A 26,729-nucleotide genomic window follows, 5' to 3' on the forward strand; every position below is an offset into this window, starting at 1 on the left:
GTGATTGAGCCTTGTCCGGACGCAAGAAGACCTTGCCCAGAGCCATGTCGAAATGCGCCCCCAGGAAATCCAACTGTTGGGCTGGAAGCAGGCTGCTCTTGCCAAAGTTCACCACCCAACCAAGGGACTGTAGGAAGGTCACTACTCTGTTGACCGCCGCCCGTCCCTGCGGCAGAGACTTCACTCGAATGAGCCAGTCGTCCAAGTAAGGGTGAATCAAAATGCCTTCCCTTCGGAGTGCGGCTGCTACCACCACCATAATCTTGGTAAAGGTTCTGGGCGCGGTTGCCAGCCCGAAGGGCAGTGCCTGGAACTGAAAATGTTGACCCAAGATTTTGAAGCGAAGGAATTTCTGATGGGCCGGGTGGATCGGAATATGCAGATATGCTTCCATGAGATCGAGGGAGGCCAGGAACTCCCCTTGATGCACCGCCGCAATGACAGAGCGGAGCGTTTCCATGCGAAACTTGGAGATCCGGAGCATCTTGTTGACTTCCTTGAGGTCCAGAATGGGACGAAAGGATCCGTCCTTTTTGGGAACCACGAAGTAAATCGAATAATGCCCCGAGCCCACGTCTCCTGAGGGGATGGGCGAGATGGCTCCCAGGTCCAGAAGCCTGTCCAGCGTGTGTTGTACCCCCAGGCGCTTGTGACTTGACCCGCAGGGAGAGAAGACGAACCGGTCCCTGGGAGACCGAACAAATTCCAACGCGTAACCGTGTCTTAGGATGTTTAGGACCCATTGGTCCGTGGTGATGTTGGTCCACTCCTCGCGAAACAAAGCGATGCGACCTCCAATCCGGGGTAGGGAGGAGTGGACTGGCCTGGCATCATTGAGGAGGCTTGCCAGAGGCCCCCTGGGTCGAGGAGTCCCTGGAGGGTCTGCGCCCTCGAAAGGGCCGAGTCCACGTTTGTGACCGGGTTGATGGTGTCCTAGGGCCTTGTGGCCTGGAGCCCCGGTAACGCCTCTGAGTGCGGTACCGAGTCCTGGTAGTCCCAGAAAACGGACGAAAACCACGCTGGCGATCCTCAGGCAACCTGTGCACCGAATTTTCCCCCAGGGTCTGGATGATCTGATCGAGGTCCTCACCAAAGAGAAACCTGCCCTTGAAGGGCAAAGCCCCCAGGCTAGCCTTGGAGGAAGCGTCCGCTGCCCAGTTCCGGAGCCACAGGAGGCGTCTGGCGGAAACAGCTGATGCCATGGTCCTCGCCAGGACCCGCAGCAGGTCGTGCAACGTATCTGCCCCGTAAGCAATGACCGCCTCCAGACAGTCTGCCTGGGCCGCCTCCTCTGATGGTAACTGTTGAGAGGTGAGGAGCTGTTGAACCCATCGAAGACCGGCTCTCTGGGTAAGAGAACCGCAGATGGCTGCCCGGACCCCCAGCGCCGAGACCTCAAAGATCTTCTTGAGGGCGACCTCCAGCTTTCTATCCTGTATATCCCGAAGCGCAGTGCCCCCTGTGACCGGGATTGTAGTTCTCTTCGTGATGGCGGACACCGCCGAATCAACCTTGGGGACCTTGAGAAGGTCCAGGAAGTCCCCCGGTAGAGGATAGAGCTTATCCATAGCCCTGCCAACCCGAAGGGACGCCTCCGGGTTGTCACACTCCCTCACGAGAAGCTGGAGAAAGGAATCGTGGATAGGAAAGGTCCTTGCCAGGGGACGCAAGCCCGCCAAGACGGGATCTCCCTTGGTGGTAGCGGAGGCTACTGAGGGGGCCGGGGGTCCCGGAGGCTCAATGGGAGGATCGAGGTCCAATTCCTGGAGAACGTGGGGGATGAGGTCCGCCAATTCCTCCTTGCGAAAAATGCGGAGCACCCATAGGTCATCGCATTCTAAGTGCGCTGCCAAGCTTGGATCATCGTCCATGTGCGATGCTGGGTCGCCCCCCAGGTCCGGTGAGGGCGACGTTCCACCCAGGGATAGAGGTACACTCAGGGGCAACCTGGGGCCGCCCCCCACAGCCCCCGGTCCCGAAGCCGTAGTGCCCGAGATTCTGGGAGCTTTAGCGGGAGGAGGAGAGGCGACTGGCCCCCCCCTGCGGATTCAAACTCTGTAGGTAAGCCTGGTGCATGAGCACCACGAAATCCGCCGAAAAACTGAGCGGCCCAGCCGGTGGGGGGGGGGGCAAGGGGTCCCTGGAGAGTCCGGACGTGGAAGGGAGAGGCCCCGAATCCAAACTCGGGGGTGCGAGCGGCAAGAAATCCTCTGTAGGCTCCTCCGCGTCTGAGCCCACGCTGCCTTCTAGTTCCAAAATGGCCGACGTTCCCGCCAAAGAAGGTGGCGGGGCTAACCCCCGAGGCCTGGGGCGCTTGGAGCGCGGCGGCAAAATTGTCGGTGGAGCAGTGCTCGTCTCCCCCCCCCCCGGGGAGGCACCAGCCGCATGGACTGTCCCTCGAGGTGCCCTGACCCGGTCCGCCGCAGGACGGACAACGAGCACGTTGCATCGCGCGAGGTTAAGGACGGGCGCCAAACGCCGAGAGCGGCGAGCAGGAGATCGTGCCGCGGGAGGAGCGGGCTTGCCTTGCCCTCACTCAACTGCCAAATCACCCTCAACCCCGGGGGCGGCAGGGGAATGGGACCTCCGTGCCGCCTGCGGCCCCGGGGAATGAAACATCGCAGGGCTGCGGGGGAGGTGAGAAACTGCGGAGGAAAGGAGGGAAGAGGCTGGCACCACCAGCATCCACTTACTGCGCCGAAACTGAGCTGAAAATGAAGGAAACACAAGGAAAAAATAAAACCTCCCCCAAGCTTACCCCTGACAATCACCAGAAGAGTGAGCGAGGAAGGGAAAAGGAAGAGGCAGTCCTGATGGCAGGTAGTGCACAGGAGCCAAGCACAAACCGGCTCCTCCTGACAGGAACAAAACTTTTTTTTTTTTTTACAGCTTGATCCACCAAAAAGAAAGAGATAAGAATAAAGTCTATATATATAGCGTAGAACCACTAAGTAGGGGGAACAACGGGTTCCCTTCCTCACATCTGCTGGAGTCAGAGAGATACTGAGGATCTAGGAGGGTGCACTAGCTTATTTATTTATTTATTTATTAACTTTTATTTACCGACATTCGTGGAGCACATCATGCCGGTTTACAAAGAACTCAGGCGGGAAATACAATGAAACAATATAACAATATAACAATATAATATAATATAGCTTATATACCAGCACCCTCCAAAGTTTACTCTGACTCCATCTGCTGGACGGGGGACATAACCCACCGTCTGGACTGATTCTGTACGTACAGGGAACAAGCTGATATTACTGCAGGAGTATATATATATACTGTGATGTCAGTTTGAGCCGTCTCTATTTGCTGGTAGAGGTGCATAACCCACTGGTCCTGAGTCCATCTGTCTACATACTAGGAAATATGATTTCTAAGTGCTATTTTTTAAATAGACATCTTAAGCAGTGGAGGAAACATAAGGTAGTTATTCAGTTTAACCATTTTGTACAAAAGTGCTATATAAAATGTAGAGAATTAAAATGGCTCAGAAAACCCTCAGGAAATCTTTGTACTCACTGCACTAATAATGAGCCTGATAGGTACAGTAGCATGAGTCTTGTTTATTAGTTTTAGAGGGAGAGCTTTCCAACTTCCAGATGTAAGGTCACCAAAGTCTAGACCATCTGCCTTACCCACATCAACCTGTTTAAAAAGAAAAAAATATTCAAAGCATTAACTAGAAAAGTTTTTCTATAATAGAAAAATTACTACTATAAGTTTAAGAACAACTTATTTATTCAAACTTATTAATCTCAAGGCAAGTTACAAGCAAACAAGATGTACAATTAGGGACCTTTGTTTTCAGTTTTTATTATTCTTGGGAATTTCTGTGATATATATATAAAAAAAAGTGGAAAATGACTTCCACTGATTTTTTCCTGTGTTATAACAGTCATTATTCCACTGGCTTTGTTACATTAAAATTCCCTGAAAAAAAATAAAATAAAAACTGAAAATGAAGGTCCGTTTGTATAATACAAAATTTTATTCCTCACTATATGAAAAATTGGGTCATGGGCCTTGTTGGGAGTAAAGGTATATAAATAAGATGTTTCACTGAATTAAAAACATTGCTGAGAGAAAAAAATTGAGTAACTACAAATTGCTGCTCAGCATCATCCCTGGCTTCATCATGTGAATGGCAGTTCAAGAAAGGTGGCCTTTTTTGTGTGTGCTGAGGAGAATACAGGGTGTTGTGAAGGAAAACAAAGACATTAAAGAATAACAGATGACTAAGCAAACTGTTTCCCTGTTGAGGATAACTGTTGGAGATAAAACTGAAACAGAGGAAATTCAGGAGACCACAAGATCATCTCTCTAAACATACATAAAGATTTATACTATTCTGCTTATCTACATGTCAAACTATTTGGTGACCTATGTGTAAATGTGTTACCATAGACTACAGATATGTCATACATGAAAGCAGAAAGATCAATCTGCACATATGGTCTGTCCAATTTCTACATGTACGCATCTACATTTTAAAAACATCTCACATTAATAACTAATGTCAAGACACCTTAATTCCAGCAAAGAGATCAAGATTTGAAGGGAAACAGTGATGTTCTTTATTACAAAATAAAGGCAGTACATGGTTTGGAGGTACTGGTTCCCATGAAAATGAGTAAATTTAAAATCTTAACCTTGATAATTAAGACTTTAAAGCATAATGGTCCAGGTTACCTTAAATCTCTTATACTTCTCTACATTCCAGCCCTACCATTACAGTCTGGAGGGAAAAACTTAGTCAGTGCCCTCTGTTAAAAGTGCACACCTAGTTGGAACCAGGCGCCTGGCATTCTCAATTTCTAGTCCTAGCTGCTGGACCAGATTGTTAGTGAGACGTAACTGATATAGTTGAGTTTCATAAATAATTTGAGGCTTATGCTTAATTGTCTGAGGTAAAGTGACAAAGGCCAAGGTGGATAAAATTTTACGTATCATTTTAATGAATTATCACTGTTATTTGTTTTTTGCTATGTTTTTTTATTTTTAGATAATATATTTTGCCTAGCACAATTTTGTTATAGGGAGATGATAATTAATACATAAAATAAATACTGTACTGCAGTGTGGGATAAATGGAAGACTAATGGCTAACATTGAGTACTAAAATCATCAACAAGAGTTTTTGAATGCTTGGTCTTCTTCAAAGCTGACTCTACCACCACGGGAGTTATACCTTTTATGACAAAACAAGGTTGACATTGTAGTTAAGATCCAGCTTCCTTGCTACAGATAGGGTAGATAATACCATTTACAACATTTTTATTTGAGTTCTAGTACAACCATGTACTGGGACTGCCACTACTTGTCTTGGAACTTGGATATATTTAAAGACTTTCATTTTCAGTTTTTATTTTTTTTCCACTTAGCAGTGTTTATTATAAACGTGAGAGAAAACTGTGGAAAAAAGGATTCAAAATTTCTAGGCAAATATTTTTGTTCTTATTTTAACAAACACTGAAATTCCCAGGAAAAAAAAACAAACCCAAAAAACTGAAAACGAAGAATACTAGATATATTTTAATTTAGGACACCAAATCTCTTCTTTAGGTTCTGTCTCCACTTGAAAGGTAAATGGAATCATTTGGCTATTTTTTTAAGTGAAGATCAATATGACATATCCTTTGGCAGAGATGTACTTCTAGGAGTTTGAAGAACAGGATCTGATGGAAGGTCTGTAGATTCTTCATCAGAATAGTATGAGAGAATTATATGATTGTTTTCCCCCTCTTAATAGTCCAAATTAGGCAACCCTGGTCCTCAAGTGCCACAAACTAATTAGGATATCAAGAAATTAATAATGAATATTCATGAGATGTATTTCCAGGCAAATGCGTCTTATGCATTTTCATTGTGGACATTCTGAAAACTAAACCAAATTGCAGCACTCAAATAGGAGTTGCTTCCCTGATTACTGGAGATTATTCTGATGATGCTCTATCCTTGGACAAAGGTGAAAGCCGAGACTTAAAATGCAGTTCAAGCTTCATGATATCTTGCTTAGGTTGATATAGTAGAACAAAATTAATTAAATTTCTGGGCCACAGATTCCAAAATAAGAGCCTGAGATGGAGGAAAGAAAACCAGGAATGTTAGTAAAGTTATTTTTGACAGTTAAGCTACATTTTCCTCACAACACTGAAGTATCCAATACTAGGGGAAGGAATCCCATAGAAAAGCTATCTGATTCCAGTACTAAGATCACTATAGTTTGTTTAGATTCCAAATTAATTATTTTTTTTAGCTCATTGGCACTAACATATGTCATTGTGCCAACAAGAATATGGATCCTTTAGTTGTCAGTGAGACACTTCTTCCAAGTAATAAAGGCATCTTATGTATATGCCGAAGAATCCGCAGCATGAGCTAAGTATCTCTGACCTTCTTGCTTCATCGTATGCAGTTTCCCTCCCTCTTAAATAGAAAGGGAATGATACCTGCGCAGAGCCTTCCAAAGTCATCGCATGAGCAAAAAATATGTCCTTTTGCACAAATGGACAACAAAAAGACTGAGAAGACTCACATGGCAGAGGTGGCACAAAAGGCCTGGGCACATATTCAGAAAAGTTCAGTTTTTTGTAACACAGAGAGCTTTTCCATCTCAATGTCATCAAATAACAATCAACCAGAAAAGTTGGGTGATATTCTACTTGTCCACGGAGAAAGCAAAATTGCTTACCTGTAATAGGTGATATCCCAGGACAGCAGGATATAGCCCTCACATATGGGCTGACATCATTGATGGAGCCCAGGCACACCTGAGGCCAATGAGCTTGCTCAGCATGCCATAATCCCTGCAGCCACAGGGGTGTCCCTTCAATCTCGTTGGTAGCAATAAGTGTGAGCGCAAAAAATAAAATAAAACGTATCGGACCCAACTCCAAGGGGTGGCGAGTGGGTTTCGTGAGGACTATATCCTGCTGTCCTGGGATAACACCTATTACAGGTAAGCAATTTTGCTTTATCCCAGGACAAGCAGGATAATAGTCCTCACATATGGATGATTAGCAAGCTACAGGATGAGTCATATTTCCTTTGGACAAACAGCGCACAACTAGTGCAACAGGCACAACTGGTGCATTGTAGGAAAAAATGAGGCAGCCTGAAATCACAGCAGACTGGATGTGGAAGGAGTTGGAGATTAAACTGAGAACAAGTTTCTTAAAACAGATTGACCATAGGCTGAATCTTGTCGTCCTTTGTCCAAATAGTAATGTACTGCAAAGGTGTGACGAGAACTCCAAGTTGCAGCTTTACAGATATCAGCAATAGGCATTGAACGGTAGTGTACTACTGATTTTGACATAGCTCTTACTGAATGCACCTTTACTCGCCCATAGAGAGGAAGGCCTGCTTTCTCATAGCAGAATTCGATACAGTCTGCTAGCCAGTTGGAGAGTGTTTGTTTGCCCACTGCAACTCCTGGCTTGTTTTTATCAAAAGAAACAAAGATTTGGGTGGATTTTCTATGGACTGCAGTGCGGTCAAGATAAAATGCAAGTGCGCGTTTACAGTCCAAGGTGTGTAAAACTCTCGCCCTGGTGAGAGTGAGGCCTTGGGAACAAAGTGAGCAAAACTATGGATTGGTTAAGGTGAAAATATGTTACCATCTTAGGCAAGACTTAGCGGAGGACCACTCTGTCATGTAGGAATCTTGTATAGGGTGAGTAAGTAACAAGAGCTTGTAACTCACTGACCTGCCTAGCAGATGTAATGGTTACTGAGAATAGTACTTTCCATGTAAGAAATTTTTTATCACAGGAATGCAAAGGCTCAAACGGGGGTTGCATGAGCCTTGCAAGGACATTTAGATCCCATTCCGTAACTGGTGGTCGAATGGGAGGCTTAAGTTGAAGTAAGCCCCTCATAAACCAACCCACTAGGGGTTGCGCTGTTATTGAGGAATCTCCTATTCCCTTGTGATATGCTGCAATGGCACTCAGGTGTACATGCACAGAAGAAGTCTGGAGACCAGAATCAGAGAGGTGACACTGATAGTCTAATAGAGAAGGAGAGGGGCAGGAGAAAGGATCAATACCTTTTGGTGTGCACCACTTGCTAAATCTAGTCCACTTAGAGCGGTAAGATTTACATGTGGAAGGCTTTCGTGAAGCTACGAGTGGAAAGATTGAGCGGTTGTAGGATTAAGCTTTCAACATCCAAGCTGTTAGGGCAAGGGTTGGTAGGTTGGGATGGCGCAACATGCCTTGGTTCTGAGTTATGAGAGTGGGTGCTGTGCCCAGTCGAATGGGATCTGAGATCGAGGAGTATGAGAAACCATACTTGTCGAGGCCAGTACAGGGCTATGAGGATCATGGTCCCTCTGTCCTGCTGTAGCTTCACGAGAGTTTTGGATAGGAGCGGAATCGGAGGATACGCATATGGAAGTCCTGTGTTCCAGGGGTGAGCCAAGGTGTCCCTGGGGAACGTTTGTCAACGGCTGTGGAGGGAGCAGAACCTTCCCACTTTGTGGTTCAGTTTGGATGCAAAGAGGTCTATGGTTGGGTGACCCCAGCGTTGAAAGATTTTGCTCACTACACAGGGATCCAGAGACTATTCGTGGGGATGGAAACGTCGACTGAGATTGTCCGCTAGGACGTTTTGAATGCCTGCTAGATAAGTTGCTCGGAGATGCATGGAGTGCTCGAGAACCCAGGCCCAAATCTGTACTGCTTCTTGACATAGCAGATAAGGGCCCGTGCCTCCCTGCTTGTTTATGTACCACATTGCTACTGTGTTGTCTGTTTGTATCAGCACAATATTGTTTGAGAGGCAATCTTTAAAGGCATAAAGGGCATAAAGAATCGCTCGAAGTTCTAAGAAGTTGATCTGACAGTTCATTTCGAGCGTAGTCCACGTACCTTGTGTTTGAAGGTTGTTGACGTGACCCCCCATCCCAAGTTGGAGGCATCTGTGGTCAAGATGACTTGCGGAGTCAGTTGCTGGAATGGTAGACCAGCTTGTAAGACAGTTCGGTTTGTCCACCAGTGGAGCGAAAGTCATAACTGGTGGGTGACCTGTACTGTGTACGACAGTGGTTGAAAAGCTTGGAGCCCTTGAGATTTCAAACTCCATTGAGTTCTTCACATGGCTAATTTCGCCATGGGGTCACATGTACTGTAGAAGCCATGTGGCCCAGTAGTACGAGAAGTTGATGGGCAGGGGCAAACTCGCAGTGGGTTATAGAGTTTGCTAAGTGTGCGAGATTGTTCGCAGGGTCGTCTGGAAGAAAAGCTTTTGCCACTGTGGTGTCGAGGTCTGCTCCGACGAATGTGAGGAGCTGAGACGAGTCGATGTGGGATTTTTGATAGTTGATTAAAAATCCCAGTGCGTGTAATATTCATACTGTGCTTTCTAAGGCAGATAGAGCTCCCTGTCTGGATGGACTCCTGATTAGCCAATCGCCTAGGTAGGGAAAAACATGAATGCTGTTTTTTCTGCGATGCGCCGCAGCCACCGCAAGACATTTCGTGAACACTCGAGGTGCAGAGACTAGTCCGAATGGTAGGACACGGTACTGGTAATGATGTCTTCCCACTACAAATCGAAGGTACTTGCGATGTTGTGTGGAAATGGGTATGTGCGCGTAGGCGTCTTGAAGATCCAGAGAACAGAGCCAATCTCCTTGATGTAGCAAAGGAAGGATGGTTGCCAAGGTTACCATCCTGAACTTTTTTTTTGGAGAAATTTGTTGAGATTGCGGAGGTCTAGGATGGGTCAGAGACCACCTGATTTCTTTGGAATTAGGAAATATTGGGAATAGAACCCTCTGCCTTGTTGAGACCGGAGAACGGCTTTGACAGCCCTGGCAGTCAGCAGGGTGGAGAGTTCTAGTTGAAGTTGAGATGTGACAACAGAGATTGTCCATAGAGGAATCTGTGGAGAATGCGAGGGTATCATGGTGAATTTGACACGGTATCCCCGATTCAATATGGCTAATACCAATTGATCTTTGGTGATGAGACTCCAATTAGTGCTTTAAATAATGGAATCAACCTCCTACTGGTAAGTAGGGTTTGGGATTGATGGAGAGGCTTCTGTTCTCTTGCTTCTCTTCAAAACCCAGATGCTGGTCCAGTTTGTGGAGGTGGCAGGATTTTTGTTTGCTTTGGTTGACGTGAACGTCCTCTTTGTGGTGGATGGAAAAGGCGTGCTGAAGAAGTAGGCAGATGATAGGGCCTTCTGGTATCCATTCTTGTAGGTTTCCATACTGAGGACGGTTGGTCCGAAGGCAATTTGGAGAGCTGGCGGAGTGTCTCATGGTGATCTTTTAGTTGGGAGACAGTGACCTGAATCTTTTCTCCGAAGAGATGGTCTCCAGTACATGGGAGATCTGCCAGTCTTCTCTTGGACTTCCAACATGAGATCAGAGGCCTTAAGCCAAGCCCACCCTTGTGCACAGATTCCCACTGCTGACAGACGGGCAGATGTTTCAAACGAGTCATAAGCGGCCCGTACTTCATGTTTGCCGGAATCTATGCCTTTGGCAATAAGAGTGTTAAGTGTCAGCTGCTGTTGTTGCTGAGGAAGATTATCAGCAATATCTTGGACTTGCTTCCATAAGTTTCTTAGATATTGCGTCATATAAAGCTGATATGCCGCAGTACTAGTCACAAGCATGGATCCTTGAAAGACTTTTCTTCCCAACCCATCCAAGAATTTCTGTTCCTTTCCTGGAGCAGCAGAGGAATGTGGTTTTTGCTTCTTTTCCTTTCTCTGAGCCGATTCAACAACCACTGATTGGTGTGGCAATTGTGGCTTCTGAAAACCTGGAGTAAGTTGAACCAGGTATGTCGCGTCTGTTCTGTTGATAGCTGGTACAGAACAAGGATGCTCCCATAAGTGATGCTGAAGTTCCAAAAGCACTTCATGTATGGGTATCGCCATTACTTCCTTTGGTGCATCTACAAACTGTAGGACTTCAAGTGTCTTGTATCTTCTTCAGTGAGTAACTCAAAAGGAATGGTATCTGCCATTTCCTATATAAAGTTTGCAAAGGACAGGTCCTCAGGAGGGGACTTCCTCCTTTCTTCTGGTGAAGGTGGTTCAGATATTAGGTCTTCAGTATCAGTGTCCACATCCTCCCATGGACTATAATGAGGTTGGAAATGGGACCCAGAGGGATCCAAGGTGTCTTCTGGAAGAGGATGCTTTGTTTTACAAGACGACTTTGATGTATGTTTTGGAATCTGTTTTGCCATCAATGGAGGCAGAAAAGGCATCGATGGCAATCGGTGGCCGGCATCACCCAATGGACCCAGCTGTGAAGGTATCTATGAACCCTGGCATGGCATCGTAGGTACCGATGGTATATGGGCTATTGAAGGCACGCCTGCCCTTCAGTGTCATCTGGGCGCAGGTGGAACATGCGCTGACAACATGGCCTTATCCCAGGCAGGGAACACAAATGTTATGTGGGTCTGTTATTGACATTGTTCGGGGACAACTTGGACATTTTTTTGAATCCAGTGGCCATGGTGAATGAAGGCCGGGTAACAGTCAATGGCTGCGGGTAGCGGAAACGAGGTAACTGGAATCAACCGAAAATTGATTCAAAAAAAGTACTCACCAAATGGTATGTCGAAGGGAGACCCGAGTAGGTTATTTTCTGAAAGAAAAGTTATATTTTCTGTGAGGAAAATTTTGTGAGAAAAACTCACAGAGCTCCTAACAAGCGAGGCTTATAGCAACACGGAAAAAAAAAGACTGAAGGAAGAACCCTGTGGCTGCAGAGATCATGACATGCTGGGCATGCTCAGTGGCCTCAGTGTGCCAGTCAAAAGTCTCTAGAAACTTTGACAGAAGTTTTTCCGTACCAGGGCTCCATCAATGATGTCACCCCATATGAGGACTATTATCCTGCTTGTCGGGGGATAAAGCAAATGTTGCTTACCTGATGTAACAGGTGTTCTCACAGGACAGCAGGATGTTAGTCCTCACAAATGGGTGACATCGAGGATGGAGCCCACCACGGAAAACTTCTGTCAAAGTTTAAACAGAACTTTGACTGGCCCCTACTGGGCATGCCCAGCAAGGCACTGACCCTGCAGCCAGCAGGGGTCTCCCTTCAGTCTGATTTTCAAAGCTACAGGCAGTGCCTAGAAAGTAAAAACAAAACGAACCCAACACCGCGGGGTGGCGGGCGGGTTTCGTGAGGACTAACATCCTGCTGTCCTGTGAGAACACCTGTTACATCAGGTAAGCAACATTTGCTTTCTCACAGGACAAGCAGGATGGTTGTCCTCACAAATGGGTGAGTACCGAGCTGAGGATGTCCTGACTTGCACCAAATGCACCCAACGACGTGCAACAGGCAGTACAAGTGGGGTGGAATTTGGGAAAGGGCATCCGCACCCTACCGGGAAGGTGGAAGGGTGTTGGTACATCAGGTTGGAAAAAGGTTACGCAAGACAGATTGGCCGAAGATGGAGTCCTGTCTTCCAGCTTTGTCCAAACAATAGTGGGCTGCAAAGGTATGGAGAGAACTCCAGGTTGCAGCCCTGCAGATGTCAGGAAGCGGCACCGATCGAAGGTGTGCCACTGACGTAGCCATGGCCCTCACAGAGTGTGCTTTGACACGGTCTTGGAAAGGAATGCCAGCCTGCTCATAGCAGAAAGAAATGCAGTCCGCCAACCAGGAGGAAAGAGCCTGCTTACCCACAGGTTGTCCTAACTTGTTAGGATGGAAAGAGACGAATAATTGAGTGCTCTTCCTGTGAGAAACTGTACGGTCTAGGTAAAAGGCTAGAGCTCGTTTACAGTCTAGGGTATGCAGGGTCTGTTCTCCAGAGTTGGAGTGGGGCCTGGGAAAAAAAGATAGGTAGTATGATGGATTGATTGATATGAAACTCAGAAACTACCTTAGGTAAAAATTTAGGGTGAGTGCGGAGCACCGCCCGGTCCTGCAGGAGCTTAGTGTAAGGCGGATAGGTAACTAGGGCCTGTAATTCACTAACCCTGCGAGCTGAAGTGATAGCCAAAAGGAATAACACTTTCCATGTGAGATACTTTAACTCACAGGAGTGCAGAGGTTCGAAAGGAGGTTTCATTAGACGACCAAGAACCAGATTAAGGTCCCAGGATGGAGCCGGAGGCCGTAAGGGTGGCTTCAGATGGAGCAAGCCTTTAAGAAAACGTGTTACTAGGGGTTGTACTGAAATAGGGACACCCTGTACACCTTTATGGAAGGCGGCTACCGCACTGACATGCATCCTAATGGAAGAGGTTTTAAGACCTGATTCAGAGAGATGCCATAAATAGTCCAAGAATTTGGAAATTGGACAGGAAAGGGGATCAAGGGACTGAGAAGTGCACCATGATGTGTACCTTTTCCATTTGTATGAGTAAGACTTTCTTGTGGAAGGCTTTCGTGAAGCTATCAGGACTCGAGAAACGGAATCTGAAAGGTTGAAAGGCTGAAGGACTAACCTTTCAACATCCATGCCGTCAGGGACAAGGCTTGGAGGTTGGGATGGAGGAGGCATCCGTCGTTTTGAGTGAGCAGATGCGGGTCCTCTCCCAGAGGAATGTGCCTGCGGATGGAGAGATCCTGGAGTATTGGAAACCATACTTGGCGTGGCAGTAAGGTGCTATCAGGATCATGGTTCCTCCGTCCTGGCGTAGCTTCACGAGAGTCTTTGACACAAGAGGAAGTGGGGGGAATGCGTAGAGCAGACCGGTTGTCCACTTGAGGGAGAATGCATCCCTCGGCCGAGAGTTCTGGCTCCGAATGAGAGAGCAGTAATCGTCCACTTTGTGGTTCTGAGGGGACGCAAAGAGGTCTATGCGGGGAGAACCCCACTTGTGAAACAGAGAGGTCGCTATCAGAGGATCGAGTGACCACTCGTGCGGTCGGAAGACACGGCTCAGCCGGTCTGCCAATACATTGTCTACTCCCGGCAGGTAAGTGGCCCTGAGGTACATAGAGTGGGAGAGGGCTTCCGCCCAGATCTGCGCAGCTTCCTGACACAGAAGGAAGGAGCCTGTGCCTCCCTGCTTGTTTATGTACCACATGGCCACTTGGTTGTCCGTCTGGATTAAGATTATCTGATGAAAGAGATGATCTTTGAAAGTGCGGAGCGCATAGCGGATTGCTCGAAGTTCCAGGAAACTGATCTGGTGTTCGGCTTCCTCGTTGGACCATAACCCTTGGGTTTGAAAATTGTCCACATGGGCCCCCCAACCGATGTGGGAAGCGTCGGTGGTTAGGATAACTTGCGGATCCGGTGGAAGAAAGGGTAAGCCCTGAAGGAGGTTGACCTGAGTCGTCCACCAAGTTAAGGATAGGCGCAACGCTTGTGTGACTGTGATTATGGAGGACAGAGGCTGAAAAGCTTGAATCCATTGTTGTCGTAGAGTCCATTGTGTTACCCTCATGGCTAGTCTGGTCATGGGAGTGACTTGAACCGAGGATGCCATGTGTCCTAGGAGAACTAGGAATTGGCGAGCTGTGGCAGTGTCTTGAGACTGGAGCTGGTGAGCTAGGGACATGAGAGTTTGGACCCGTTGTAGCGGAAGGTAGGCCTTTGCCTGTAAGGTGTCCAAGTCTGCCCCAATGAAAGATAAGGTTTGAGATGGGACGAAGCAAGATTTCTCGTAATTGACAAGAAACCCTAAGGAAAGGAGTGTGTTGATTGTCAATTGTAGGGAGGACCGGGCAATCTGAGGGGTGGAGGCCCTGATCAGCCAGTCGTCCAGATAGGGGTATACGTGGACACCTTCCTTCCTGAGGAATGCTGCTACAACTACGAGGCATTTGGTGAAGACCCGTGGAGCAGATGCCAGACCGAAAGGCAGTACTCGGTATTGATAATGGTCGCGGCCTACGAGAAACCGCAGATATTTGCGATGGGATTGTGTTATCGCAATATGGGTATAAGCTTCCTTGAGGTCGAGGGAGCATAGCCAATCCCCTTTCTGCAGCAGAGGGAGTAACGTGCCCAGGGTTACCATCTTGAATTTTTCTTTTTGAAGGTACTTGTTGAGGGCTCGAAGGTCTAAAATTGGACGTAGCCCTCCTGATTTCTTTGGAATTAGGAAGTATCTGGAATAGAATCCCTTGCCTCGTTGAGAGGGAGGAACGAGTTCTATAGCATTTGATTGCAGAAGAAGAGATACTTCCTGTTGTAATTGAGCCAAATGGCTGGATAGACTCCACGCTTGAAGCGGCGGGGAGTCTGCCGGAAGAGTTATGAAATTGAGGTGGTAACCCTGTGCGATAATCGCCAGCACCCACTGGTCTGAGGTAATCCGTATCCAATGCTGTAGAAAGTGGCACAGACGACCCCCTACAGGGATGTGGGGGAGTGGGATATGGCATGTGCTCCGAGTCGGGAAGTCAAAGGCCTGCCGCAGGCCCGGGGGGTGGGGCTACAGCAGGTCTTTGTTTCCGAGGTTGGCGTGGCTGAGGTCTGGTGGAGGATCGAGCCGGACGAGGCCTAGTCGACGGAGGGTAATAACGACGTGGCCGAAAGAATGACTTTTTGGAGTCCTTCTTAGGTGGTGGTTTGGAGGATACCTCAGATGGAACAGACGAAAGTTGTTTCAACGTCTCGTGGTGATCCTTCAATTCCGCCACAATTTGTTGAATCTGTTCTCCGAACAGATTATCCCCTAAGCAGGGTAAATCGGCTAGACGATCCTGAACCTCTGGGCGAAGGTTGGATGATTTTAACCAAGCCCAACGTCTGGCTGAGATGGCAGTAGCTGAGACTTTCGTGGAAGCATCGAAGATATCGTAGGCCGTTCGGATCTCGTGCTTCCCAGCTTCAAATCCTTTGTGAAGGAGGGCTTGAAGCTGTGGCTGGTATTGGTCCGGTAAGGTGTCAGCGTAGTCCTGCATTTGTTTAAGGATAGCTCTGTTGTACTGAGTCATATAAAGTTGGTATGAAGCTATACGAGATATCAACATAGCCCCATGATACACTTTCCTTCCCACACTATCAAGAAATTGGTTGTCCTTGATAGGGGGAGTGGAAGAGTGTGGCTTTAAACGCTTGGCTTTCTTTTGCGCAGACTCAACTACAACAGAGCGATGATCCAGTTGAGACTTCTGAAATCCTGGTGCTGACTGAACGAGGTAGGTTGAGTCAGCTTTTTTATTGACTGGTGACACAGATGAAGGTGATTCCCAGTTTTTCTTTAAAAGATCCAGAAATACTTGGTGAATGGGGATGGAAGCGATGATCTTGGGGGCATCCAGAAATTGGAGCAGCTCCATCATTTGGTGCCTGTCATCGGTCTCAGATTGCAGCTGAAAAGGCACAACTTCTGACATCTCCTTTACAAAATTTATAAAGGAGAGATCTTCAGGAGGAGATCGTTTTCTACTCTCTGTAGGAGATGGTGGGGATGGTAAATCTGTATCTGAAGATGAATCATCACCCCAGGTATCATAAGGATCATGTAAGGTTTGCTGTCCTGAAGGACCTGGTAGAGGATCCAAAGGCATCGATGGAACCGGTGCTGCAAGCGGAACAGTGAACGGCATCGAGGGCTTCGGGGCCACCGATGGAATCGGTGCCGATCTTGGAATCGATGGAGCCGAAGGATAAATCGGTGGAAAGGTATGTGAAGGCACCGATGGAACGACACCGGACGGAGGAATCCGGAACGGTGTTTCTCCTGTCGATGAATGTCCTTCCGGAGATGATGGTGTAGTCGGTGCTAATGAAATCACCGATGGAAGGGCGCGCATAAGTGCCTCCATACGATTTAGTATCGGTGCCAACGCTTCCACTATAGGCTCGGTGGTCGGTTCCATCCTCGGTGGCAGAGTCGGTGCTGAGGTCGGTGCCTGAGGCGGTGCCGGAATCGGTGCCGGAGGCGGTGCCGGTGGAGGCTGGAATCTTCGCATCGCATTCTCGATGGCCTCCTGGACCAGCCGGTCCAGTTCTGCCCGGAGACCAGGGGTAAGCATACCCGGCTCGACGGGAGAGGGAGGCTGAGGCAGGGCCGGAGGGACCACCGTAACCGGTGGGATCACGGCCCCCGCACCCCGGGAGGGTGAGGGTTTCCTCGGTGCCTGCGAACGAGACGTGGACGGTGCCAGGTCCGACCGAGGCTTTTTCTTCGGTGGCTCGGCCTGTTCAGAGGTCGATGGTTGCGGATCCTCGACGGGCCGAGACTTGTGCCGTCGATGGCGATGCTTATCCTTCCGATCTCCTCGGTCATCCGGGGAGGGGACAGGAGTCGACGGCCGAGAAGTCATCGATGGTGGACGGTCACCGGCGGGTTGGCGATGGTGGTGCAACTTCGACGGTGCCGGTTCCGATGACGTCGATGCTATCGATGGCGTTGGGGTGGGTGCATGGAAGAGGAGCCCCATCTTCTCCATCCTGGCCTTGCGACCCTTAGGTGTCATTAAAGCACATTTGGTGCAAGTCAGGACATCATGCTCACTACCCAAACATAAAACACAAACCCTATGGGGGTCAGTGATGGACATAGTCCGGGTACAATCCGGACATCGACGGAACCCCGTCGCCATGGCTTAAGGCCAAATTTAGGCGCGGGCTCAGTAAGTTCCCACAGGCCTCAAGGGCCAAAATCGACGGCCGCCGATTAAAAAAGGGAAAAAACTTACCGGTTTCCGCGAAAGTGACAAAAATTTGTCGAAGGGAGACCCCTGAGGGGCAAATTTTCTTCGGATAGAAAAATACCGAATTCCTGTCAGGAACGTGGTAAGAGAGCTCCTTTCACCGCGTGGCAACTGCTGCGCGGAAAAAAGAAGACTGAAGGGAGACCCCTGCTGGCTGCAGGGTCAGTGCCTTGCTGGGCATGCCCAGTAGGGGCCAGTCAAAGTTCTGTTTAAACTTTGACAGAAGTTTTCCGTGGTGGGCTCCATCCTCGATGTCACCCATTTGTGAGGACAACCATCCTGCTTGTCCTGTGAGAACAAGCCTTTTCATAGAAAGCAAATGATGTTCTAATTGATTGAGTGGAAGAAACAAAGTGGTTTAATTCATCTACAGACAAGTCATGCAAGCTGGAAGATCCATTCCTATTAGCCTCTTGCAAGACAAATAATTGGTCAGATTTCCTAACCAACTTACTTTCCCCTCCCCCAAGATATTTTAATAAATTCAAAGCTACAGAATGACATTCCACTTCCCTGGGATTCTTGAACTTTGGACCAAATGTGGCAAAGCATTTTCTTGGTTAAATTTTGAAGAAATAATTAATCCTAGAAACCACATGAAACCACGTGAAACAGTTATCACATCCTTGTTCATGGAAAGAAAATGCACAGGAGGAGATATTATGGACAGAGTTTTCAATATTCTTACTAAGCAAATTTAAGCAAACCCCTACATTAAATAATCAGAAAATAAAGAATGTAAAACCATTACATTCAACACCATATTCAGACTGAGAAAGTAATGGTTTAAAAATTGTAAGCTTCTACAAATTCACTATTCTCAAAAAATGTAACATCTGTGTGAAAAGGAAATAACTATCAATCAAGCTTCAGATATTGTAAACAGCCACTTAAAATGTATTAACATTTAGACACAAGTGTAAGCCTGATTCAAAAAAAGGTAAACCCTAGGTAATCAAGGCCATTGAAAGCCTGATATTTTTTGCACCACAAAACAACCTGTTACCAGATAACATATTTGAAACCTTCCTTGCCTCTACTAGCCCTTATTTTACTCTATAAAAGTACTCAATGGATCTCTCAACAGGCCATCAGTTTTAGAAATTATGGCTTGGTGTCAAGAATGTGGCCTTGTCTTTGTCTGGAACTTCTAAATATGAGAGTTTCTTACACATTCAGATCAAGCAACTCTTGAAACCAAGATTACTTCAACCAGAAAGGTAACATCAGTAATAATTCTGCTCTGCAAAATACCATCTCTGCTGGCACAGGTCTGGTAGCACTGCCAAGGCTGTCTAAATTGCTTAGTTTTTCTATTTCCAGTCTCATGTGTGTGCATCTATAGCCACTGTACTGTCTGTCTTAAAGTAACTTCAGCAGTTTCATGCTTAACAATGCCCTAAAAGTCAATGATTGGGATGCCCCACCGAACATAAATGAACATGAAGATCTCCCCTTCCCTCAAGTCAGTACTGATCTTCTCAACCAGTGGGTCTACGAAGTTGGTTTTTAGTAGTTCACCTTGTAGGATGCCTAACCAGTTTTATTTCTGCCCATAAGAACACCTTCATTGTCTCCTGAATTATACTGGCATGGCCTCTTCCAGCTGTCTTTGTTCAAATAGTTTACAGTCACTATACAGTCTCACCTGATTGTTACATGTTTTTGGCAAATTCCATCTTGAAAAGCTGTCAGGGTCAAAAAACTACCCTCATTTCCAGAACATTCAAAGGCAAAGCATTATCATGTGAAGAAAAAAGACCCTGAGGTAGACAAACAAAAGGGTAACCTCATCACCAGAAACTTGTGCTCAAGTGTTTACTTGAGTAAAACTGGGTTGTCCTTAGGATTTACCTGCATAAGTGCACTTAACTCGAGTAAACGGCTTTTGAAAATTGATAAGATAGTATGCTATACTTACGTGCGGTACACCTTTGAAAATTACCTCCATAGTGTTTACATCTACTGTGGTATGCACTGGCTCTTGGTTATCCTATTTTTAATATAGCCATTTATCAGAGGAAAGAATTTTAAACACACCTGATTGACCTAAGTAGAACCTGAAGCTGTGATCTGGATGCAGGCTAACTGCATGTTAAAATACTGCAGGTTTCCCATCCAATAGTTGACCTAAGGAAGCATCTCTCTTGTAGAAATTATGAGATCCACTATCTGGAAATGAAGACTGGCAGAGACCACTTTCATTGTACTGAAGTGCCAACCTGTACAGGACTTAGGGAACTTGTATAACTTTAGTCTTAACTTGGTATAGATTATCATTACTAAGTAAGATAGTTCTAGCAGCAAATCAGAAGTTTTGAACCAAATGATAATCCAGACACAAAAATATGAAATGAAATTGCAGGACTTATTGCACTCAAGGTGTACCCATCCCTTAAGTGTGTCATCCAAAAGCAAAAACATAAATAGGCCCCACATCTTCAACTTGGAGATTTATTTAACAAAATGTATATGCCGCATCAACTAAAACTGAGTGGCTTACAGTTAAAACATTATATTACCGAGAAGAAAGTTTATTTCTTGGTAGAGAAACATCCAGTGATATCTACATTTTACCAGAGATCCATAAATCTATTATGTCATTGGCATAGGCTCTATTTTAGAATCTGTCAATTTTTGTGGACAAATGTTTGCCTATAAATATTGCATTAGCGGTTTGTTTTAGTGCTGTGATTCTAAGGCTTGATGGAGCAAAATAGTAAATATAGATAAACAATTACATTTGTACCTAACGAATTAGGATTTGTGAGGCAGCGTTTTATGATTATTTTTTGTTGTTTCAAGCAGGTTTCAGTTTATTGAAATCTGGGTGAAATGAAAGTGGACATGTTAAGCCTTAGAAGCAATATTTCATTAGAGTATTGTTATGTTAAGGTAAGTTATTGGCTATTTAGCTATAGTGGGCTTTTACCCAAAAAAGCAAGTTTGCTTACCGTAAACGGTGTTTTCCATAGACAGGGTAAATTAGCCATATTGCCTGGGAACGTCCTCCAGTCCTCTAGGTGGCAAAGCTCCTCAAAGCTCTCCCACATGGCTCCTAGCTTGGCTCAGTCTGTTATCTAAGCTTGTACTGAACGGTTAGGAGACTGTCCAGGGAGGTAGGTGGGTTAGCATGGTTAATTCACCGTGCTAAGGAAAACACCATTGACGGTAAGAAAACTTGCTTTTTTCACCGCAGATAAGCAGGCTGAATTAGCTATGTTGCCTGGGAGTCCCCGGCTGGAAGGTTGAGCGCAACATGGTCTCTGGAAGTGGTGCGCAATCCATTCTGGTTCTTGTAGGAGGTGTACTCAACCTGGTACGTTATTGCGGACAGTCTCTTTAGTTGTTCCTGCCAGAAGGATGGCTCGACCCACCACAGCATCTGCAGCCGCCTGCTGGTTGAGGCCATAGTGTGAAGTGAAAGTATGGGATAATGAGGAGATTATTTCTTTAATTTCTGTATTTGTATTAATATTATATTTGATACAGTGGATTAACTAGTAAACCAGAAAGGCTGAAGATTTGCAGTCTCTGCATTTGCTCAGAAATAATGCACATTGGACACAGTATAGTGGACATTGGAATGTTGGAAGATGACAACGACTTTTGGAGTGAGCTAAAATAGTTTACATTTGGAGTCTATCAACCATGGATGTAGTCATAGAATCAGTCATTGATGTAGTCACTGATTGGTTGGTCAGAAAAAACCCAGAAGAACAAGTGGTGCTATATGGTACAGAATAGTTGTGCTAATAATTGATTCTTATTTGGCTGGGGCTATTCTGGAACAAAACCATATATGACAAAGAGAACTTGGTTATTCTGGTACAAAACCATATTTGAGGAAAAGAGCTTCAATCTATGACCAATCAGAAAAGAACACTTGTCCTTGATTGCACTTGGGAAACTATAAAATAGGGAGCAACAGTATCATTGATTTGGAGGCAGAGAGAGAGACACACACCCAGAAGACATCAGCACAGTGTTACGCTCCCCACTGTGAGTATCAATAGCCTGGCCAGCTACAACTTACATTGTAAGTATTTGATACAATATTAAGTATAGAGATCTGGGAAATGTACTCTGCATTTATTCCTTATTTCTCTGAAAAGCTCCTGAGAGAGAGAGAGATAGATAATAGGATAAGGAAGTATATACTTTATTGTATATTCTAAGTGTATATTAAAGAAACATTAAAAAGAAATATTAAATCAAATTTTACCAATCTGCTTATTAAAAATTGTTATTAAATTGGAGTCTGTGAATTATTCCTTATCAAACTAAAATAGTAACAAATTGGTGGAGAATGCAGGGGGAGATAGGAATAAAAGCAGAGTTTTAAATAATTCTCCCTGATAGGTTATATATCTGTATTTTCATGTTGTGTGGTACACCATTAAATATTTTGGAAATTATTTAGACAAAGGAATTTAAGGAATTCTACTAGTAACAGCTTGAAATGGTTGGGGCTTGTTGCTCTTTAATTACTCAAGGAAGGTTCTGAATAAGTTCCGTAAAGGTTACAGTAGGAAGGGGGAGTTTACATGAAAGTAAGAAAAAATAAATAAGACACATATGTTCTCAATATAAGGAGGTCCCTGAAGGATAAAGGAGGACGTGTGTCTATCTGGTGTTCTGTTTGAGTTAAAATTATTGTTTACTAACCATGTTTAAGCATAAGAATATTACAAAACAGGAACAAAAGTAAAAGAATAAATATCCAGGAGTCGATAGCCCATCCCCTCCTGAGGCAGATAATACAAAATTCAGTCCTTGCCCTTGGAATTATTCCTGTACAGGTGTAATCAATTCAGTATTTGATTTGGAATCACAGCTTGAAGCATATTGCAATCTCTATTCAGTGAAGAATACTCAGAAACAGATTTCTAGTTGTTTGTGGTTATTATGGAATTCTGTTAGTAAAATATTTAAAGAAAATGCAACATTAAAGGAGCAGGTGACAGCTTTAGCACATGAGACAAAAGATTTAAAGGATAAGCAGGAACACTGGAAATGACTTGCTCATTCTTCTCAAGCAAACGTAGAACATTTAAAAATAGTCGATGCACAAGCTGAGATTTTAAATTTAGAGCCAAAGATATGGGATCAGGAAAAACTCCAGAATGAAAATTATGTATTGCAGGGACTTGTAAAGAAGTGATCTTTAGAACAGGGACATAATCCTGTAGATCATGAGTACTGTCTCTCTCATCTTAAGAAATTGACTCAAGCAGTGAATATGCATAGAGCCCAAATAGCTGCTATCTCTTGTGAGGATGGCAAATGTGATGGTGATTTTTCAGACAAATGGAATGGTGATATCTGGAGCTGGTATCCAGATGGTGCATGTCACCCTGTTGCAGTGGTCACCCGCACTTCCAATGCCACTACTCCATGTGGAGATGGGGATAATGATACCCCCACCACCACCACTACAACAACCACTCAGAGTTTGTCACCTGTAGATATGCAAGCCCTAGGGAAGGAACTAGGACCCCTTACAATTCACACATGGTCAGATTGGTTAATCAAATATATGGGAACTGTTTTTAGGGAGAATTTGGATAGAAAGGAAGTTCAACATTTGATGTTAGCATGTGCAGATGATTCTGCAAGCGGCATAGTGGAGAGAATTGCTGCAATCCCTGGGCAACCATTGTTATAACTAATGATACAATTGGGATGTTCAATGGGTCAGAAAGATCTTAAAGTTAAAGCAGCTATTTTAGTTCAGGGATCATAGGAAGACCCAGATAATTTTTTCACCAAGTGGGGTCTTTTACAAGTTATGGCAGGGAATACTCGTCCAGTCAGGAATGGAGAAAATGTTCCTGCAGAGAATTTAGATGAGGTAGCTTATGGCTTTTCTGCCTTAAGAGACTCGGTAGCTAGTTTGCATCCCCACTATAGTAATAGATTTTCTGTGTGGGAGGATAATCATCCAGCTACAATGACAGATGTGAGAGAAAAGGTACATCAGGTTCAGATGTACTATGGCTTACCAAAAGGGTGTAAGAAACAAGGTGTAGCCTCATTAAGGACTACAGATATTACATATAGTAATGAGGGTGGATGGAGATCACAGTCAAGAGGCAGAAGTCGAGTTAGAAATAGAGGTGTGGTAGGAAGAGGCAGAGGAGGTTTATATCCTTCTCTCAGTCAGTGGCAGGATAAAGTATATGAAAATGCTACACAGGAAAATGATAATCAAGTACATGCTTGGAAAATTCTGATGCAGCATGGAGAGAATTGTAATTATTGGAATAGGAAACCCACTTCCAGTATCATTGCTCGAGCTCTCCAACTTAATTGTAAACAATTTCCAAATGCTGCTGTGGATTTTTCTAATTTTGTGGAGTATGGAATAATTTTGAAAGAAGATTGAAATGAGGCGTCTGAGGGACATGATAGCACAAGATGTGGTAAGTGGATCCAGTTGTGCCAGTTACAGTGGGATCCTGGAGGCAGACCAAGAGTGACTCTCAGGCATGGAACTAAAGAAATAAATGCTTTACTAGACACTGGTGCAGCTATTACATTAATTCGTGGTAAGCCAGAGGAAGGAATTAGAGTCAGATCAGTACATTTACAGAGTTTTCAGGGCCATGATTCAAAGGGTATTTTATGGGGAAAAGTACCAGTGAATATTGCAGGAAAACAATTAGTTGGTTCTATGGTTCAGAACCCTGATATGCATGATGATAAGATACTAGGGATAGATTGGCTTAAGAAACATCAATGCATAGTAGATATTCCCAATTGTGTTCTCTGGCAGGTTAGTCAGAGAGATGCATGGCTTCCAATTAAAGATGTAGATGAAGGGATTGATATTACTGAAGTATGTGGAATTGTGTGTAAGGAAGAGAAGGAATATTGGCAAAATAAATGTCCTAGTCTATGGACAACAAAACCCACAGATTGTGGTAAAATTGAAGCTTGTGGTAAAATTATAGGAGATTTTGTGGCACCACAAGAACAATATAGTTATCCCTCGGAAGCTCATAAAGGTCTAAAATAAATTATTGATGACTTAGCACAAGGGGTAGTTAGGAGAACAAATTCACCATTTAATTCACCTATTTGGCCTGTTAAAAAAGCTGATGGAATTAATTGGAGAATGACAGTGGATTACAGGAGAGTTAATAAAGGTACTCCTCGAATGGCGCCAGTAGTAGCTAATATTACAGAATGAGTACAAAAGATTCAAGATCAATGTAAATGGTTTTCAGTGATAGATTTGGCAAACTGTTTTTTAATATCCCTATTCAATATGAGAGTCAGGAGCGCTTTGCATTACAATTTGAAGATAAACAATACACTTTTGTAGAGTCCCTCAGGGATTTCACAATGCACCTGCAATAGCTCATGCACATGTAACCCAAATGCTATCTTACAAGAGTCAGACAAAGATCATGTATATTCATATGTGGATGATATTATTACAGGTGTTAATAAACAGGAAGTACAAGAGAGGACAGAAAGGGTACTAGAGCTTATTCAAAAAACAGGTTTTAAGGTTAACCTGGAGAAGGCTCAGCTAGTTCAAGAACAAGTTCAGTACTTGGGTACTCATATAGGTAAAGAAGGAAGAAAAGATGATCAGAGAAAGGTTACAGCATTAGTGGAAGCTCCTGCTCCAACTGTTGCTCATTCTCTTAGAGTTCTATTAGGAGGATTTAATTTTTTTGAGATCGTACATTTTTCAATATGCACAAACACCAGCCCCATTGTACAAACTGTTAAAGAAGAAATATCGGGTCCAGAACATGATCAAGCTTTATCTCAATTTAAAAAAGCTGCGCTAAGAGCTCCAGCACTTAAATTCCCAGATAGTTCTAAGCCATTTAGTATTAGGCTTGCTACATCCAATGTAGCTCTTGCTGCTCTGCTTTTACAGAGAAATGCAGATGCTAAATTGGTGCCAGTTGTATATGATTCACGGAAATTGCAGAGCACAGAATTAAATTTTGATCCTTGGGAAAGGGAATGCTTGGCTGCAGTGTTGGCAGTTCAGACTTTTGAACCACTGACAGGTACAGCTCCAATAACAATTCCCACAGGTTATCAACCTTATCAAATTATTTTGGTCATGCTACGCCACTAATAATTAATCAAGACTGGATGTGTGAAGGAGATGAACAAGCCATGGATTATCAGGTAATTCAGCATATTAAAACACTTTTACAAGATAAAACAACTATGCAGTTTTGAATGGATCAGGCTTTGCAATCCATTATAAAGACACATAACAAGAATAGCCCTGATCAAGACAAACCAGATGGATGGGATGTTAGTGAACAGGTTATGTACCTTAATTTGAGTAAAAAGAAGCATGTTTTAGAACCTAAATGGTTGGGATCTTGTACATTCACTAACCGTATTAGTCCAGTTTATCAGTTTGTTTTACCCAGTGATGAGCTTAAATGGGTACATATCTCACAATTAAAGAAATTTTCTTGAGTTTTCATGTTACAGGATGGATCCATGGAGACTTCTGTGTGGAGTGAAGCGCCCATGCCAGAAAGTGAGACGGCCTCCTCTAAGATCACCTTTCCAGCCTACCTGGCATCTTCCCTGGAAGAAGATGTTTTGTCTATCTTGTGTCTTCTGGTTGTTTGTCCATTTATCATACACTCATGCTGAAGAGGTTTCTCTTCATCTTTATTGTTCAGATGAGTCCAAATTGCAAAATGTAGAGATTACTTACCTGATAATTTCCTTTTCCTTAGTGAATGCAGATGGACTCAAAACAAGTGGGTATAGTGTGCTCGTGCTAGCAGTTGGAGACGGATCTGACATCAGCACGGGTACATATACCCCTGCAGGAAGTGCAGCAATTAAGTAATCTTCCTTGCAAAAGCTGTATGGATATATGTGTAACTGACCGATCGATTAAATAAACAGGATTACCCTGACAGATTGATAGTAGCTGGAGACCGCCAGCGTTCTCAACCGGAAGGCGTCGACACTCGGCAGGGTGGATGCCCTATCATAAGAAAACATGGCTTATCGTGAGTCGCTGAATCCCCATGTATACCGGCAGCCAGGAGGGATGCTGAGTCCATCTGCATACACTAAGGAAAAGGAGATTATCAGGTAAGTAATC

At 44.8% G+C, this 26,729-nt stretch overlaps 1 protein-coding gene across 3 annotated transcripts in view; it reads right to left on the minus strand.

The window, feature by feature from the left end:
- CEP192 (centrosomal protein 192) overlaps positions 1-26,729 on the minus strand; it is a 1,292,743-nt gene that overhangs the window by 607,789 nt on the left and 658,225 nt on the right. For all 3 annotated transcript variants that reach the window (XM_029590939.1, XM_029590938.1, XM_029590940.1), the window contains one exon: positions 3,529-3,654. In XM_029590939.1, coding sequence (XP_029446799.1) covers positions 3,529-3,654 — 126 coding nt within the window. The remainder of the gene's footprint in view (positions 1-3,528; positions 3,655-26,729) is intronic.

The sequence above is a fragment of the Rhinatrema bivittatum genome, chromosome 2 (assembly GCF_901001135.1).
Source record: "Rhinatrema bivittatum chromosome 2, aRhiBiv1.1, whole genome shotgun sequence".
Lineage (NCBI taxonomy): Eukaryota > Metazoa > Chordata > Amphibia > Gymnophiona > Rhinatrematidae > Rhinatrema > Rhinatrema bivittatum.